Source organism: Chroicocephalus ridibundus, chromosome 1 (genome assembly GCF_963924245.1).
Source record: "Chroicocephalus ridibundus chromosome 1, bChrRid1.1, whole genome shotgun sequence".
In the NCBI taxonomy this organism is placed as follows: Eukaryota; Metazoa; Chordata; class Aves; order Charadriiformes; family Laridae; genus Chroicocephalus; species Chroicocephalus ridibundus.
In genome coordinates, this window is record NC_086284.1 from 172,638,586 (window position 1) to 172,657,955 (window position 19,370).

At 38.1% G+C, this 19,370-nt stretch overlaps 1 protein-coding gene across 7 annotated transcripts in view; it reads left to right on the forward strand.

The window, feature by feature from the left end:
* ATP2B1 (ATPase plasma membrane Ca2+ transporting 1) overlaps positions 1-19,370 on the forward strand; it is a 63,963-nt gene that overhangs the window by 42,679 nt on the left and 1,914 nt on the right. For 5 of the 7 annotated variants that reach the window (XM_063322816.1, XM_063322817.1, XM_063322813.1 and 2 more), the window contains exons 10-20: positions 737-979; positions 3,392-3,633; positions 6,402-6,639; positions 7,599-7,778; positions 7,862-7,949; positions 8,236-8,342; positions 10,133-10,324; positions 10,507-10,720; positions 10,853-11,064; positions 13,062-13,169; positions 15,024-15,206. In XM_063322816.1, coding sequence (XP_063178886.1) covers positions 737-979; positions 3,392-3,633; positions 6,402-6,639; positions 7,599-7,778; positions 7,862-7,949; positions 8,236-8,342; positions 10,133-10,324; positions 10,507-10,720; positions 10,853-11,064; positions 13,062-13,169; positions 15,024-15,206 — 2,007 coding nt within the window. Of the gene's footprint in view, positions 1-736; positions 980-3,391; positions 3,634-6,401; positions 6,640-7,598; positions 7,779-7,861; positions 7,950-8,235; positions 8,343-10,132; positions 10,325-10,506; positions 10,721-10,852; positions 11,065-13,061; positions 13,170-15,023; positions 15,207-15,539; positions 15,692-19,370 lie in introns of all 7 variants that reach the window. The other 2 variants (XM_063322819.1, XM_063322818.1) reach the window with 2 other exon arrangements.

Consider the following 19,370-nt stretch of genomic DNA (forward strand, 5'->3'; position numbering starts at 1 on the left):
CTCTTTGCTGTCTTGATTTTCTTATTGCTTTAGCGTGCTGGGACTGATTATTGATCTGAAAATCCAATTGTAGATACTATGGCTGTTTAGGCTGTGTTCTAAAACTTAACTTACAGCACTAACTAGTCATAGTATTGTATCCTTTGAATTTACTCTTCCTCTTTGAGGTTAAAATACTATCCAAAACCTGCTGAGTAAAGAATTTGAAGTGATACTTAATCTGTGAAATTTCTGTAATCCTCACTATCTCAGCTGAAACATTAGGCTCCCAGTTTGTATTTAATTTTAAGTCTGACTCTAGCGTCTTTGAAATAATATCCTGTGATTTTCGGATAAGTCTGTAACAGAGCTTACTTATCGTTCTTTTAAGAGGAAAGACTTTTTTTAATGTTGTATCTGGTAAAGCTCAGTCTGTACCTCTCTATTGCTAAATATATCGTAAACTAGTTGCTCATAATAGTCTGAATAGTATCAGTAGTCGATGTGATATGCAGATACAGGAGATTAAGACTGTATTTATGAACCTTGTTCAAAACAAAATTTACTGTGATATAATAGACTTAAAGGTATCCTGACAGAATGTGGCAGCTACAGATTCTTCCTTGGTGAGATGCCAGATAACTTAAAGGCTGAGTGTCTTCTGAAACTGCTGTGTAAGACTGGACACCCTAAATAAGGATTTCTGAAATGTGAAAGAATGGTCATGGATGGCTGTTGACTGCTTTTATTTCCTTAGAAAATGATGAAAGATAATAACTTGGTGAGACACCTGGATGCATGTGAAACAATGGGCAACGCAACAGCCATTTGCTCAGATAAAACGGGAACATTGACTATGAACAGAATGACAGTGGTCCAAGCCTACATCAATGAAAAGCATTATAAAAAAATTCCAGAACCAGAAGCTATTCCAGAGAAAATTATGGCTTACCTTGTGACAGGAATTTCTGTTAATTGTGCTTATACTTCCAAAATACTGGTAAGTGGATTTCTTCATTCTAATCAAGGTAACTAAACAACTTCCTCAAAAGATGCAAATTGTCTGGTGGCCGCGTGGTAGGCAGTTAAGTGTAAGTGTGTGGCAAAATGCAGTGTAAGTTATTTTGTATCTGCTGTAAATTGCTCAACTGTTCATTTGAGACTAAGCTTCAAAAATAGCTTATTTCAGTTGGAATTGGTAATTCAAAGATACCATCCCCAGAAGATAACTTCCTTTAAGTTCACAGTTGTGTCTAAATTTTTTAGAAGTGGGGCTGTTCATACCTTACTTGAAGAGCATCTTGGCTTGATTTGAGTGCTACTTCAAAGTAAGCATGTAAGAGTAGCATAACATTAGCTCGAATGTGATGAGACAATGCAAGTACAGATGAGGATTTTGATGGATTTTTTAGCCCAGATACTGCTGTATGGGTTTGTAGGCTTTATAGTTGTAACATCTTTGCTCATACCTTGTTTGAGACCTCCAAAATATTTTGAAATAAAAAGAATAATGGACTGTTACACATTTTACATACTTGGCTATTTAGCGTTTTTGCATGCGTCGTTTTCTGCAACTCCAAACATAGTTTCTTTGCTGTAGCTATTCCGATGTGTTGCATAACTTCTATTCTTTAAGGCAGTAAAAATAATAATTAGAATTTAGCTTAAAAAAATATTAATAAATTAGCACTTCAAGATTTAGTAGCAGCTTCCACTGTGAATGCCTTTGTACAGGAATAGTAGTAAAACCCCAGTCCAAAAGCTATTTTTCAGCCAATAAAGATGCTACCTTGGCAAGAGTTTCCTCAGTAGCAGTACTTGAGGCGACACATCAAGATCACCAGCACAGATTTCTCTGAAACAAGACTGAAGTACTAATGAGATAGAGCATGTGAGCGTTATAGAAAGAAAAAAAAAAAAAAAAAAAAGTAGCTGCATGTAAACTGACCGGGTCCTTTACTACTAGAATTTTAATCAAATTACATCCAATGCAGCCAGAGTTAGTCTGTTTTTCAGAATCACAGAGGGCTGAAAGGGACCTCCTGAGATCCTCTGGTCCAAACCCGCTGCTCAAAGCAGGGTCACCCAGAGTGCATTGCTTAGGGCTATGTCCAGTTAGGTTTTAAGCATCTCAAAGGATGGAGACTCTTCAAACTCTGGGCAACCTCATTAATTATTTGACAACCCTTAGAGTAAAAAAGGTGCTTCCTTGTGTTCAAATGGAATTTCAAGAGCCTTGGTTTGTACCTGTTGTCCCCTCATTGGGCACCACTAAAAACTCTGGCTTAGTAGTCTTTAGCCTTGTCCTGCTCGCCTGCCCCATTCAGGCATTTAATACATACTGGTAAGTTTCTCCCCCAGAGCCTTCTCTTCTCCAGGCTGAACAGTCCCAGCTCTCTCAGCCTGTCCTATGTCAGGTGCTCCAGTGCCTTTATCATCTTTGTGGCCCATAGCTGGACTTGCTGCTGGATGTCCATTGCTTTTGTACCAGGGAGCCCAGAATTGGACATCTTAAACTGCACATTAAAGTGAACATTTTGAAAGTGTGAGTATTCAGTACAGCCAAATACAAGATCTTGCAGCTCTGGACGATGAAGATGGATCACTGACTTTTGATTAATATATATAGTTCAGCTCTAGTTGCTTGAGGCATGTCAGGCTGAGTAAGTGCTTCTGCCTTTTTTGCTACAAACTACACTGCAATGTTATAGCTATGTAAGCTCAGAAATATCTTGAGAGGAATACTCCTTTACTTTTAGCACTAGTATGTGCATATTCCACATTGCTGAGCTTAGAAACTTGTTCTGGTATTAAAGGGTTGGAAACTTGTTTCTGAACTCTTTCCAGTTAAATAGGCCATGGCCTGGAAAACAGAACTCGTAGTGAGACTTAAGAGGCTTAAAGACTTAGTTTGTTCAGTAGAAGGCTAACAGGTGATGTGATTGTAGTCTAAGTCATTGAGGAAGAGTTATTACAGGAGAGGATACATTAATTTAGCAGAAATAATGCCATTTAGCTTGCTTAAATCAGTTTAAGTAAACTTACCTGTACTTATAAAATGAAAAATAATTATTCAGGGACTACACTCAATTGATCAGGTAGATATTTCAAGCAATGGAGATTGCCTTTTAGAAAAGTCACGTTGGGATTTGACACAAACTTAATGGGTGATTTTTGAGTCTGAGAAAGGGACTGAAAAATCCCAAACAGCTCCAGAAGAAGTTACGTACAAAAGCCAGCATTATGATTTTGACTCGTGTCTCATAGGAATTTATAGCGTAATCATAGTGAAAGCGAAACTTCCCCATCTCAGAGCTGAGCTTGGCCTTAGCTTCCTTGTTGCCTAAATGCTGTACTTCAGTGGTTCGTAAGTTAACCTCCTAATCAGCAAAGGTTCTTGTTCTTCTTGCAGCCTCCTGAAAAAGAAGGTGGCCTACCACGTCATGTTGGAAATAAAACTGAATGTGCCTTGCTGGGATTGCTCTTGGATTTAAAACGTGATTATCAGGACGTAAGAAATGAGATACCAGAAGAGGATTTGTACAAAGTGTACACCTTCAACTCTGTTAGAAAATCTATGAGTACTGTGTTAAAAAACTCTGATGGCAGTTTCCGGATATTCAGTAAAGGTGCCTCTGAGATAGTTCTTAAAAAGTAAGAAAAACTACTATTGTAATTCAGCACTTAAATTTGGCTAAATGTTGTGATAGGTGAGGAGACTGAAGTGCTAAGGAACATTGTGCCATAAATCTGGGAAATGTTTCTGTCGTCCTGTTATCAAACAAATGCAGCCATCCTGTACCCTTGTGGTTGCAGCCGGCTTCCCACCTTGTTTCCCTTAACTGACTTCCTACAGTAAGGTGGGCAACTAGCATTTCATTTACTTTAATTCTCACATCTCAGCCCCACCCCCCCCAAAAGAGCTGGTGATTATTTTTAACTTGTGAACTCTGCTCTGATACAGGAAAGCATCTATGAATTGATCTATTCTCTAGTTAAACTATTTAAGTTTTAGGTTGGTCAGAATGCTCACCCATCTTCCAGTGAAGCCCCAACAGCTGATATGCCTTAACTCCAGGAAGGAAAGACTTGTGCCTATGAAAAGCGATTGCTTTTAGCTTCAAAAGACTCTGCAAATTCGTGTCCAAGTTGATCATTTTAACAGGAGGTTGAACTTGGCCAATGGAGAAACTTGAGGGTTTTTAATGTGACAAAGCAAATTGCTTCCTTATTCATCTGGCCATCTATAGAGGATTTATTAGAATGAGATTAGACTATTAGTGAGAGATTAGTCACTACTGGGACAAACCTTTGGGCGTGAAGGCGTCTGTGGTAACTCCTAACTAGGTTAGGAGAGAAGTCAAGCATGTATGCATCATGTTCTCTAGGAACAGCAGTTGCAGCCCTTCTGGTTTCGGTTCTAACGTCAGACTATTTCTAGTCTGAGTACCACATAGATTATGTTCATCAGTTCAGTTTGCCTTTTTGCTTTCTACTAGCTCCCCAAATCATTATCTAGGAAAGTACTAATGCACTAAAGAAAAAAGATGAAATCTTCCTTTTCCTCAACTTAGTGCTGACAACAAAAGGTCAGTCTTTAAAGGACTCTTGTTCCTTTTGATATGTGAATTATTTCATAGCTAGATTTTAAGCCAAGTCTCATCGGTGGATAACTATGCCTATATTTGCATTACTTCTACCTTCAAAAGTATTTTGTACCTTATCTTACTGAGCAATTGAACTGTAGAAGTTGCTAGAACTCATTCAGCCCGGACTCATGTGGTCCACTTGGCTTTGTAACTGAGATAAGAAAATAAATAATAAGAACATTTGGCAAAGAACAAGAAAACCTAGACTGATTTGGATACTATTGGAATAGCTGTAATTCCAAAACTATTTCAGAGTATGCACTGACTAGGAAAAAGGCTTAGCATCATAAACTACGTTCTTTACCCACTACCTATGCAGTGCCAGAAATTAATCTCAGAGCTTGTAACCTGGTTTGCCAGTTGTGCTGCTCATTCTTTATTATAACATGTATGACTATTCTTGAGCACAGAAAGCTGAAACATGAATATTTATAAGACACAAATGAGTCACTAAGAAGTGTATAAAAAAATGCAGCAATTTTTTTTTCAAGCAGAGCAGTTTTATTATTCTTGACTTACTTCAAGTACTTGACTTGATGGTGAGTTTCAATGAAATCTTTACATAAAACTTACTGCCTTCCATTTAGTCATCTTGGAATGCTGTGAATTTATCACAACCTCTATGATGGCAGATAACACAAGATATCCGTAGTGGTTGCTGATGTTTGAACAGATAACCAAATTCAGATAGACTTCAAATTTCAGTTATGATGAATACTACAAAGCTTTAAGGGATTACTTCATTTTAATTTCACATTTTTTTTAATATGTATTGTATCTGGGAATCCCCTTGGACTAAGCATTTAAATGTAGCAGTAGTCATCTTAGCAGATCTGACAGGTATGACTGTGATACTTTAAAATAGTCATAAATTCCTATCTTTTAGTACTAAATAGTAAATGCGAATTAGTACTAATTCGTAAAACACATGCTTATGGTGTTGCTTTATGGGAAAACTTTGCTAAGGACACAGATGAATAAGACTAAATTTATTGATAAAAATATTTCATAGTGTTATATTCATGGCATCAGTATTGGTAACGTACTTATGCTGTCTATGAAATGAATGGCATCTTTGGCATGAAGAAACGTAACTAAAAGCATGTGTTGAAATGCTAGAGTACGTAGTGTTGAATCCAGTCTCTTCTACGAACACTTAAATCAGATTTAAGTATTTGTTTTTAATTTAATACTTCACATTAAGAACTCTATGCCAGATGCACAGATTGTCGGGGGAGCAGGGGGCAAACCTTACCGCTCTTAAGGATAGCAGTACCAGAGATTGCTTTTAATGCTGTGAGTTTAGTGCTTACAGCTGTGTAAGCACCACATGCATGTTCTGGAAGCATACTGTACTTCTGAGACTTGTATAACTGTTAACAAGGTGGGATTATTTTGTTGAACTTGAAATTGGATTGACTGACTCAACCAGTGCAGACACTAGTCTGTTTACATACAATGGAGAAATGGATGCTTCTGGGAGGTAACTAACGTTTGTGTCCTAAATTCATTGTGCATTATTTTTCATCCTATGATGACTGGCTCAGTTAACTTTCTAGTATGTTTTGCAATAGGGAAGAGATTAAGTACATATGGAGAAGATTACCTTGGAGATGCTGCTACTGGCTTTTTTTGTGTGTGTGAGTGAGTGAGTCTAGTGAAAACAAAACTTTTTGTTTACTAAGTGGAAACTTACTGCCGTTGACTAATAAGCCATTGAATGGGCTGAACTTCTGGTTAGAATTTGATAACTCTTAAAACCTTCCCTTTCAGGTGCTTCAAAATACTGAGTGCTAATGGAGAACCAAAGGTATTTAGACCTAGGGACCGCGATGATATCGTGAAAACCGTAATTGAGCCAATGGCTTCTGAAGGGCTCAGAACCATCTGCCTTGCATTCAGAGACTTCCCAGCAGGGGAACCTGAGCCGGAATGGGACAATGAAAATGATATTGTTACTGGTCTGACGTGCATTGCTGTTGTTGGGATTGAAGATCCTGTGAGACCTGAGGTGAGGTCACTGACTAAACTGCAGTGATTCTGTTACAATGAATCTTGATTCATGTTGTTGTTCATCATGCAGAGAGTACAAGAAACTGAATTGCTGTTGTATGCCTTGAGCATAGTTGATAAATGAAAATCTAATTTCTTGGAGGGAAAGTTAATGGAGCTATAAAAGCAGATTAAAACTTCTTAATGTCACTTATGCTGTGTTACTGAAGCTCTGAACAAATTAATGACTTAAGGCGCTTACTGTGCAGCGTCTCAGTAGATGGAACAACTTGTCATTTTTTTACCACTTGGGATATTAGGAGTATTGTTTAGGATAATATTAGCCATTGTGCTTGTTGCCAGCTTCTCCTGGGGAATGATGGAGAAGGAGGGTTTGTCACCTGAGAACTGAGGCAAGGAGTCTGGCTTGTGGTTGGGGTCTAAGGAGGGCAGTATTTTTCAATAGCGAAAGTTTTTAAACGACGTGTAAGTGGAACTCCAGTCTGATCTGCACTGTCACCCCTTCACACTAGAAGTCATGGGTGAAGTAGTGGAGTGTGAGCAGTAGTTTATTTCATATCATCATAAATGAAAAGCCAGTACTCTAGTTTTGAATACTACAGCCTGTCGTGGGGGCTGTAGTCATGGGGATTTTTGTGGTATCTTTGAATACTGCAGTATTTGAAAAATGGGGAGGGCATGTGGCAAGGCCCCATGACATAACAAGAAAGCCCCTTTGCCAGAATTGCCATTTGTGTGTTTTTCAGGAAAAGAATTATGGTAAGCTATTTTTTTTTTTAAAAAAAAAATGTTCCATAGCAACAGTCTTGATATTTTAAAATAAGAGTTATCCTGGATTGAGCCAAAACCATTATTTTCACTGACATGTCTAGATTTATTCAGCTAATGTACAGTCTCTAAGCCTGTGGTTGGTTTGTTTTTTGGTTTTTGTTTTTGTTTTTTGTTTTTTTCTTACAGGTACCTGATGCAATAAAAAAGTGTCAACGTGCAGGCATAACTGTGCGCATGGTCACTGGTGATAACATAAACACTGCTCGTGCTATTGCATTGAAGTGTGGTATCCTGAATCCTGGCGAAGACTTCCTGTGTTTAGAGGGCAAAGACTTTAACAGGAGAATACGCAATGAAAAAGGAGAAGTAAGCATGCTGACTGTGTAAAGTAGATCAGCAGATATTCTAAGTCTCTTAACTGTAAGATATAACCAATGCTCTTTTTGCAGATAGAGCAAGAGCGAATAGATAAAATCTGGCCAAAGCTTCGTGTTCTTGCAAGATCTTCTCCCACTGACAAACACACTCTAGTAAAAGGTAGGTAAAAACTCTCAGCTTTTAAGCAAAGCTTCTTAAAAAAAAAAAAAAAAATCTAGAACTGAGCAGTGGGAAATGCCTATGAGGGTGTCTTCATTTGCCAACTGCTGTTTGGTTTTTTTTCTGCTTGAGAAATGGAGCCAACTAGAACTATCTGTTGTGATTTTTTTTAAGTGTGTATATATATATTTATTTTAATGGCTCTGAGGAAGACAAAAGCTGGGTTTCTCTTTCAGGTCTAATCTGTGCTGTGTTGTCAATTTCGTACTGTGTCATTTTATTTTAGGTATAATTGACAGCACTGTCTTTGAACAGAGGCAAGTTGTAGCAGTAACTGGTGATGGTACCAATGATGGTCCAGCTCTGAAGAAGGCAGATGTTGGATTTGCTATGGTATGATTTTTTTTAATCTTCAGTATTTTGGAGACCTATTTTGATAAAATAACTTATCAAATCACTTAAAAGAAGATTGAATAGCCTTGCTTGTTTCATGAGCTTAATATACAACTAAGTTAATGGAGTCAACATGTCTCACTTAATACTAATTACTTTTTCCTCCTTCTTCAGTCTTCCAACTTTTTATTTGATGGAAAATGTCTTTGTGGCATTTGCCATTGAATAAAAGTCTTGTTACAAAATGTAGGAACGGAATTACTGATGCTGAAGATTTCTGAAATGAGATCTTTCAACATAAGGCAAAATTACTTTAAATGTTTTCCATGAAATGATGCGTAGAAGCAGGGAGACTATAATGAGAGAGACTGACAGTTGATGTTTAAAATGGCTTGGGAAGCTATACTAAGAAACATCTCCAGTACAACTGAAGTAATGGCTAGGATCTGCATTTTTCTGGATGGTACCTTAGATTACTTGGCTTTCTCAATTTAAATTCTCAACTACCCTTTCAAATGGTAGCCAAACCAAGTCCTGTGTTTAAGTGCTAGTACTAGACAGACTCATGCCTGAAGTATGTAGGCTTCAGCTTTCTTCTGTCTCTTTCGCAATACTTTAAGATAGATTCCTCAAGATTCCTCCTCAGTCTTAAGCTGAGAAGGTGCAGTTTGTTGCTAGTAGGTCACTTTAGTCTTTAAAAACTCATTATTGAGCATTTGAAGGAAAAAAATGTGAAGACCGCATTCCTCCTACACCACATGGAGATGCACTGACTTGGATGGTAATCTTGAAGGAAAAAACGGGAGGAGGAAGAGCTTTCATGTCATTTGGACGGAGCATTTTTCAAAAGCATAACTTCCAAATTTGATAGCTACAAACGGAATGTTCTCTAGACTGTAACAGTCTTGTTTTAATGAGTATCTGTTTTCTGCCGTTGTACAGCTGCTGTAGTTAGCACTGTCAGGGACAGATTTATTTTAATCTTCCAGAACTTAAATGTTTCCTGTAGTTGCTGTCTATGTTCATCTGTGTAAGAAGCTAATTTTTCTAACTGCTTACCTAAATAGCACTTAAAATATATTGTCTACTATATGATATTTAAAGGTACCATTTAAGCTTTACACAGAGCTGTGCAGGTGACTCGTTTCCTTGGCAAAATAATGTATTAAGAATAAGGATCATTAAATTTGCTGTTGAGTTAGTGGGTTTGAAATGCCAAAAGCAAAAATAAACATCCTTGAAGTAGGTATTACACAGAACTCGGCTTAACTGTTTGGATACTGTGGGAGACCTACAGGTGCTTAAAACTAAGGAATTCATATTGCATTGCAATGACATTGTATATTCTACTGTTTAATGCCGATGCTCTTCTGCAAAAGGTGTTTGGTAATGTGTATTGTTCTACTGCATTGTTAACATATGCATTTCCCTACTGCTGGAATCCATATAGCAAACTTATTAGGACATAAACTAAACTGTAGTACTGCACCATCTGGTGGCCTTTAACTTGAACAGAGTTCAGTGACATTTTTTTGGGGAGAACTCACACAGTGTCTGTGTTGTCAACTTGAGGATTTTATTAAGGTCTTTATTTTAAAGACAACATCACCATACTTGAGTAGAACTTGCAAGCCGAACTTGAATCAGTAGCACATTAGGTGCTTACATTGAAATAGTCCTTCAGATGTGGTGCGTCAAAGTGAATGCTGACCCAAGGATATAATAATAGCTTCTGTTGCATAAGTCAGTGCATCCTGTTATATTTCATAGTGTTTTTCTTTTTCTACTAGGGTATTGCTGGAACAGATGTAGCTAAAGAAGCTTCTGATATTATCCTTACAGACGACAACTTCACAAGTATTGTTAAAGCAGTTATGTGGGGACGAAACGTGTATGACAGCATCTCCAAATTTCTTCAGTTCCAGCTTACTGTCAATGTGGTAGCAGTAATTGTTGCTTTTACAGGAGCATGCATAACACAAGTACGTACTGGTGGTGGATTAGTTTAGCTAATAAAGGTTAAAAATGTCATGACTGATTAAGTCGAACTCAAACTTTCAGTTAAATGCTAGTCCAAAGAACATGCCCATGTTGTATAACAGATGCCTTTAATAGCTGCAATTTGTTCACTTATATTGGAGGGTTTATGTATCTATCTTTATAGGATTCTCCGCTTAAAGCTGTGCAGATGCTGTGGGTAAATCTCATAATGGACACATTAGCTTCTCTTGCCCTGGCAACAGAACCACCTACTGAATCTCTTCTGTTGCGGAAGCCTTATGGTAGAAACAAACCTTTGATTTCCCGTACAATGATGAAGAACATTTTGGGTCATGCGTTCTACCAACTCGTAGTGGTCTTCACACTCCTGTTTGCTGGTAAGAATACTGAGGCTTTACAAAGTTATTCTAAAAGTCGTACAGAGATGTGATCTTAAAACTAGTTTTTTGTTGTAGTGTATGTGTGTAAAGATGCCAATTAAGCTGCTGATAAATGCCTTTTATTCACAGGTGAGAAAATTTTTGATATTGATAGTGGAAGAAATGCACCTCTGCATGCTCCTCCTTCAGAGCATTATACTATTGTATTTAATACATTTGTGATGATGCAGCTCTTTAATGAAATAAATGCCCGAAAAATTCACGGTGAAAGAAACGTTTTTGAAGGAATCTTTAACAACGCTATCTTCTGTTCTATTGTTCTGGGGACATTTGTTGTGCAGGTAAGTAAATTCTTGGCGGGTGGGGGGAAATGCGCTTAGTACACTGGTGTACTTGCTTAGCTTGGAAACGCTAATCAGCTAGTGCCAGGCATTTACCTTCTGCGATGTGAAAAACCTTTGGTGTCAAACGCGCTATAAGTCACTTGGCAGTGCTGCTTGACAGGGTTTTCAGGTAAGACCTGTTTGAAATTGGTAAAATTGGAAAGGAGAAATACTTGTATTTAACTTTTTACTTTTCTAGTCCTTAAATTTGATCTTAGTGTTCTAGTGTCATGATAAAATGTGAAGAAGTTGTATATTCCCCCGGCCCCATTCAGAACTCTTCCTCATAGTATCTGCCTGTGCATCTGAGTGAGAGCCCATTTAAACAATTACAGAAAAGTTACAACTTCTCATATCTTCTTAATGAGATTTGGACATGAATAAGCTTTAGAAACCTAAGTATTGTTTTTTTGTTTTCCTGATGCAGAAATCAATTATCTGTATTTTCAGGGCATGCTCTAGTGACAGAGATTGTAGGGGTGTGTGTGTGTGTGTGTGTATGGTTGGACTCAATGATCTCAAAGGTCCTTTCCAACCATGAACATTCTATGATTCTATTGGTATATATTTTACAGTTATCTGTATAAATGCTGCTGTTTCAGGCGACAAACTTTGATGGCCAGGGACCTTCTAGGCAGACTTGTAAAAGCTAGTTTGTTAACTCAATATATCCTAACAAATAAAATGAAATCGTCTGAAATTGATTGGGTTAACACTCTGGTATTGAAAAACACCAAGTCAAAATTGAATCTAAAGGAAATAGTTTACAAGAAATAGTTTCACCTTCTAACTTTTAATTCATCAAAAGAAATAACCAACAAATCAGTATACTGCCTTTTTTCAGAACTGTTTCCCATTTTGGCTTAAGTTATTTCGGATTTAAAATATAACCGACGCCTTTAAGTTTCTCCTTGGGATTCCATGAAGTTAACCAAATTCATAGCGGTTCAGGTGATGCCAATGTATGCACCTCTGCTTCACATAAAGTTAGTTCTCTTATCAACCCAGGTTTATGCTTTTTTTAGATAACACTTCTTCAGAAGCCACTCTAATTTTTAGGGTTGCATATGCAGCAGACTGACTGCTGTTGTACAACAAAGCCAAATGTGTAGAAATTACTGCTGACTGCAACTGTGTTCCCTTTATAAACTTGGCAGACTGAATGCCTTCCCAATAAGTAACTCCTGAGTTGTCGTCTCAGTGTCTTATTCTGTGTTAATAAAAGAAGATACTCTTGGGCTTTTCAGCTGTCAGGTGTCCTACTTACTGGTCAATACTGTCTTCTTTCCACGCCTGCCCTGCTACTTGAATTGTTGATTCTCCAGGGCAGACTTTCATGCATATAATTCCTATGCAGAGGAATACGTTGCTCGTTAGGGCCTGTACAGCTTGTTGTAATAGGTAAGTCAGTAGAAGATTTTTTTAATTTAGCTGTTGACACCTTTGCCCCCTCTCCCCAGATGTACTACATAGATGTTACACCGTGATGATTTAAAGCCTGACATTTAACACTGATGGGATACATATTAATATTCTGTTGAATTATTTCTGAAATGCTTCATGTCGTGTGGATCTACGACTTGTATTAATACAAGTTTATTGATCAGCTTGGTTCTGAGATGGGTGTTCATATGGTAAATAATCACTGTAAATTTGTAGCATCGAATACATGCTGTAATTGAAGGGAAATGAATGAAGGGAAAGAACTGCAAGCAAAATGAAGTATCCAACAGGTTTTTGTGAGTGTGGCATTTGAAGAATAAATGGGTAATTCTTGGAATACTGAAAAGCATAAGAAGATGACTTAGCCCAAACTGCTGAGGCAGTGAAAGTGTATGCTTAATAGGACGGTAAATCCTATGTTCTATTGCAGAATTGTCTGTAGTGATCTTGAAGCATTGGGGAATTTTCTAGTAACAGGTCACTGATTGTTTTAATGATGTTGCTTTTCACAGATAATTATTGTGCAGTTTGGTGGGAAGCCTTTCAGTTGCTCAGAACTCTCGATTGAGCAGTGGCTGTGGTCCATTTTCCTGGGCATGGGAACACTACTCTGGGGCCAGGTAAACTAGCTTTTTCAAAATGGCAAATGCCTACTCACATTAAAATACTTTACATGGAAAATCAAAATATACTGTCTTTTAGCATTCAGATCATTCAAGTGGACTATATGAATAATTGACTGGTTTATATATGGCTTTACGAAAAATTGACTAGTTCCATAGCTAGGAAGTCCTTAGTTGGATATTCCTTACTCTGACTCAATCAATTAGTTACATTTCATAACTAGATGCTATGGCTGGTTTATGTTCAGTAATTTTTAACTAGAAGGAGCTGTAGTTATCTTTTAAATACGAGACCATATCTTTAAACAAATACGTGCTAGAAGTTCTGTAAGAATACAGAGGTAATGAACATGTTAATGTTGAAATATTTAACTTAGTGTTGAATGGTTTTCTTGAAAAATCATAATTGTTTAACTTGATGGTATTTTCTTCTTGATTTGAAAACTTCCTGGAGTAGCAAGAAATGCAGCAAAATGGAAAACAACTTTCTCTTTAATCTTCATCTGCATAATTATGAAATAATTGGAAAGTTCACCCACCTATTAAGCTGTTGCATTTTTTTCCCCTCTTAGGGTTTAATTACTATTGCATGCACAACAGTGCTTGTAAGCAGCAAGCTTATTTACATGAAACTTCAGAGCTATGGAGTTTTCCATTATTTAATGACATAGTTGTCTAAACTTTTCATACCACATGAAGAGTTTTCCATTACAGTTTCTTTCCTTCCGTTTTGTAAAGGACACTTCAGGCTTCAGTACAAAACTGACAGGGTGAATTTTAGTTGTGAATATGTACATAGGCACATATTTATAAAGTGACTATAAGCTTTTTATTAAGGTTCTCTAGAAAATCAATTATTTTAAAAAATCAGATAGAGTCACTCTGAGGTTTAAAAGTAGTCTAGAAGAGAATCGAGATGACTGGAAATACCTTTGACCCAGAGTGTCTTGCAAGGGCAAAGCTTCCCTGCTGCAGTTCATGCTGCTCTAGCATCTCATTAAAGTCAAAGAGCTTTTGGCTTTCTGAGAATAGCAGAAACTGAAGTGTGATCTGGGAGCATTCATAGTAGCAATTTCAGCATAAAGGGCGGTTTATCTTGCTTTTGGAGCAGTCTTTTCCCTCTGCAGCTGCTGAAAGGGTCTTCTAGGCTTGTGATGATCAAGGAAAGCAGTCTTGGAACTGATCTGGATCTGCTAGATGGGACGTATCAAAAGATGACTCCCCTTGACTCCATAGTTCACCAGAGTAGCCCTGAAGGTGGGGATGAAAAGGAAAGATGGAACAACCACATGTAGTTCTTCTTTAGTTTAAGACAGATGAGCTAGTGTACTCCAAGTAACAGAGTAACAGTTTGGAATAAGGGTTTTGGAAACCTCACTTGCCTTACAAATGGATTGATACCTTCCAGGTCACAAAATAATGCATGTCTGTTCTGTATTTCTGAATTAACTGTGGCTACTTTAATTAAATTTTGTGTCTCTCACATGCGGTATCACATCATGCTCATCAAACTAATGGAGCTCTGAAAGCTCTAGATACAAGTACCATCTACAGAATTAATGGATTTTGTACCTCCAGTACTGCGCCTTCCTGGCATAGTCAAGTAATGTTAAAGTGGAATTCTTTGTGCCTAGCAAGGATGTTTTGTTTTCTAGGTTTGTAGTCCAAGTTTAATTTCAGTTGAGGTGGTGAGGATATTCACAGCTCTGCAGCTGTTCACCTCTACATTGATGCACTCATTCCATTGATGTAATTTGTTTTTTCCACTTTGCCTTAAGTCTGGTATTACAGTTGTTATTTAAAAAAAAAAAAAAAGAATTATTCTGATTCATACTTTTCATTCACCGTTAGTTGATTTCAACAATTCCAACCAGCCGTCTGAAATTCCTTAAAGAAGCTGGTCATGGAACACAAAAGGAAGAGATTCCTGAGGAAGAACTAGCAGAAGATGTAGAGGAGATCGATCATGCTGAGAGAGAATTACGTCGTGGTCAGATCTTGTGGTTTAGGGGCCTAAACAGGATACAAACTCAGGTATGGTCTTGAAAAAGGTAGGACTCAGTGGGTGTTATGAGGGAAATCTCTCCTCTCCATCTACAGTCCTTTGACTAAGGTGGCAATTCTAACTGGTGTGACTGAGACTGCCAAAAGGGGGTATGGATGGATGTGTAATCCCTCAGGGTCCTCTGTTTTCTTCAGCTCTAAATGCAACTCTTACCTATGTATCTTGTGTATCTACTCTATTTAAAAAAAAAAAAAAGTGCCTTTTTTCTTTACTTTTTGTGTGTTATAGATGGGATGGTCCTTTCTCTTGTTCTCTCTCTCTCTCTTGCTGAGCAAGCTGTCACAATCTCTGATTCCTTGCAGATGGATGTAGTGAATGCTTTCCAGAGTGGAAGTACCATTCAGGGGGCTCTAAGGCGGCAACCCTCCATCGCCAGCCAGCACCATGATGTAACAAATATTTCTACCCCTACACATGTAGTGTTTTCCTCTACTACTGCTTCTACTACTGTGGGGTGTGAGTGTGTGTTCCTAAAGTGCATGAAATTAACGTTTCCTAATTCACGTACCTAACGTTTCTCATTTTCTCCTTAGTACTTAAAATCATCGTTCAGGCTTTTATAGAGCTCTTCCACAAAGTGGAGTCCTCAAGACTTTTTTTTCTTAGAGGGCTGAGAACAGGTGGAACAGTTTCAACAAAAGACTTTAATGTGAAAGCTGTGAGCCTGCACATCCTGTGCCTTCATCCATTCGTGTACAGAGGGATCTTTGAGATGAAACAGGAAAACTGTTGTAAATTTTCGAGTATATGCCTCTTAGGGTGACTTACTTTGAATAAGCAAATTAAATGTATAATCATGGACCCAGGTCAACAAAAATAGATGTCTGGCGCTGCAGTGCAAATGTTACCTAAGGTAAACAAGCTGATGGGAAAGCAAATGGTATGTTAAAAATAATGAAGTTAGAACATGGAGCACTAAATATATTTTCTTTGTAGCCTGTAAGGAACTTCTGAGTCTCTGCTTTTGTTGGTTTTTTTTTGTTTTTTTTTTTTACTGAATAACACAACTTTCTCAACATCAGGATTCAGGTGGCGAAACAAGGCTTCTAATAAAATGGGTGCAAGTCAGAAGAAGGATTTAATTAGCTAATCTAAAAAGGAAAAAAGTTTAAGCGTTGACTGGTGAAACTCAAATCTGAAGGGTTTTTTCCTCTCTAGGTTCTGGCAGCAGTTCATAAGCCATCACTGAAAGTAAAGTTTATCTCGTCTTAATTCTGCCCTCTTCGTATTGTGCTCTCAGTGGCATTTCAGTTTCAGCCTTCCTCGTAGAGGCTAGACACTTAATTGCTCGTGTATGTAGGCTTAAACTCTGGAGCCTGAATATGCATAACAGTTGTAGTTAAACACTGATAGCTAATATCTATTGTTCAAAGAGTTTTCCCTCTTAATTATATGTTTAACTTCCTTCTCTAACTTCCTAGACACTGGTTAAATAATTGTTTTTTAAAATAACTCTGAGAGGGCTTCTTTCCCCCCGCCCCGGCTTTTTAAACTTTCAGATTACCAGATGGATGAAGACCCTTAATTTCAGGAGCTGTCTTAAATTAAATTTTCTCTTCTGGCTTTTTTTTTTTTTTTGGCTTGGCTAGAATTCCTGTGTGAGCTTGCACAGGTATTTACCTCTGTACTTGTTCTCCACCAGCAAGACCAGGTACCTTGCAGTAGTATTGAGAAGCTCGGCTCACCAATTCGCATGCCTCAAGAACACAAAATGAAAAGTAGATTTAACAGTGGGGATGCACAGGATTGCATCTCCTACTTAAAATGCTAATTAGTAACCTGTATCCCTAACTACACTCAAGAACATTAATTAGACATTCAGAATTCTCTAGAGAGCAACTTCATGCCATGCTGCCATTTGAGCAGAATCTAATGGGCACTGCAGCATCTCATGGCATCAAATGACCAGTGCAGATACGGAGCTACAGTAGCAGAGAACTAGTTTTTTCCCCCTCACTAAGTAGCGTACGGCCTTCTGCTACACCCGCCAGGAGAACAACTTTAGATAACTAATATGTATTAACGGGAAGCAGATGTGTTATTTCATTGTGTCTCTCTTTCGGAGCTGTTTGTTGGAAAATAGTTCAGCTGTTCTTCTGAAGTGAGGTTGCAACTCCTAAGCAGCCATCTGGCTAGGAGGATTTGGAGTGCTTAGTGCATTCCTTACTATTCTGGTCCTAATATGAGGAAGGCCTGATGACAGTATAAATTACACATAACAAATTGTCTTGTTTGCTCCTCAGTTATGCAATTTATTTATAGTTACCTCTCTCTTCTAATTATCTTGAGTGGTTGAAAATAAAGCCTCCGAAACACTAGATTTTCCCTCTTCAAGTATAACTTAAAATGCTGATAGTCTGATTTCTGCCTTCATGGCTGGACTCATTGAGGATCCTGGGTTCACAGGAGTGTCTAGACCACTTGTTTAGTGTGGATTCTGCGTGGGAATCAAGCTTGGTATGCTCATATTCCTATGATAATTACAGCTGTCCTGTTAAGCCAAAAATTGTTTTCCATTATTACTTATGTTCTAACTTACCATCTGTAAGCAATGAAAAACCAGTCCCACGAGGCAGTCGTATTTCATTTTGCCACAGAAATCAGTGTCACAGTGGGATGCTACATGCCAAATAAAGGCATTTACAAACTTTCAGTCTGTCATTGTCACTGCTGTTTTTTCTTGGTAAGTGCCAAGACGGTTTATGTGGCTTGCTGGACTTGTTTAAAGCTCATGTAGCGCGCCAGCTCCTTAACAGCGTGCTCAGTTTCTTCATGTGAATGAACAGTTAAAGTACTAGCTGCTGCTGTAATCTTTTACTTCTCAAGCACATTCACGTTATTCTCTCTCCTCCCTTTATTGGGTGGTAATGTCCTCCCCCTTGCGTGTGTAGCGCACCCCCTCCCCTTGTTTCCGTGGTTAATGGAGCTCAGACCGGTACTTGTAGTATAAAAATGGGGACATGGTAGCTTTGGACTAAAATTCTTCGTGCAATTGCTCAGAGGGAGTAGAAGTAAGGGAACAACACCATTTCTAGAGGTCAGAGAACAGAAGGTTGTGGTAAAGGCTTAGGCCTTTATCACCACAGTGATTCTGTGGTAACAAATTTGGTAATGCATTACTTTTGGGGAGCCCTTCTCTGTGTTTACAGCGAGGTGGTTTGGCGTATCTTAGGTGTTTTGAAGTCTGTGCTGTTGATCTGCTTGACCTTCCAGCTTCATTCCTTCACCTGGAAGTCACTTTATTTTTACTGTCAAGGAACTCTACGGAACCACTAGTCATGACATATTTCTCAGCTCAAAACGAGTCATCTTGGAAGTGTTTAAAAAAAAAAAAAATCTTTAAATTGGACTTAATGTTTATAACAGTAAGTTCTTTTATACCGCTTACTATGCAACAGAGGAGCTCTGGGATTGAAACTGCTCTGCTGGACGCTTAATCAGAATCAGAGTAGAGATGTTGTAATAGGAGGGGGAAACTATCTTGTCAAAATCTTGGACAAAGGGGTCACTGTCTTCTGCCTAGCCTTATTTGTTTTATCAGTTCACGAATGAATCCTGAATTCCTGTAGTTGCTCAGGGAAGTGTGTGGGGCGTGGGAGGAGAAGGGGGTGTGGGCAGGTGGTTTCATCATTCAAATTACAATTTGGAAAGCTTAAATTCAAGTCAACCTGGACACGCACGATTTGCAAAATGAAGCTGCACTTTATTCTGTCTAATTTCCCTCTGAAATGTTTATTTATCAATTCTGTAAACTTAGCTTTCCGACTTGAAAAACAGTAGTTGAACAATGTAAAGGACTTGAAATAATACTCAGCCTGGGAATTCTGTCCGTGAATTCAGCATAAACTGAAGGCTCAAGCAAAGGCTGATCATGTACTGCTCTCGTACTTTGTGCTACTTGGATAGTCTCTTTTAAAGTTACAACCTGTCGTGGCTACTTAATTGTACAATAGAGTATTCAATTTCCTAGTTCTGGTCTTAAGTTTCCAAAGCACTGTTCAGTAAGGAACTTTCTCTAGTGTGGTAAATGGGTATATACTCGAATATTTACAGCTGTTACAGCGGTATCCTTTTTTGCATGACTCTCCGTAAATGTCTAGTCATCGTGACATTGGCTTTACACTTGCTTGGCT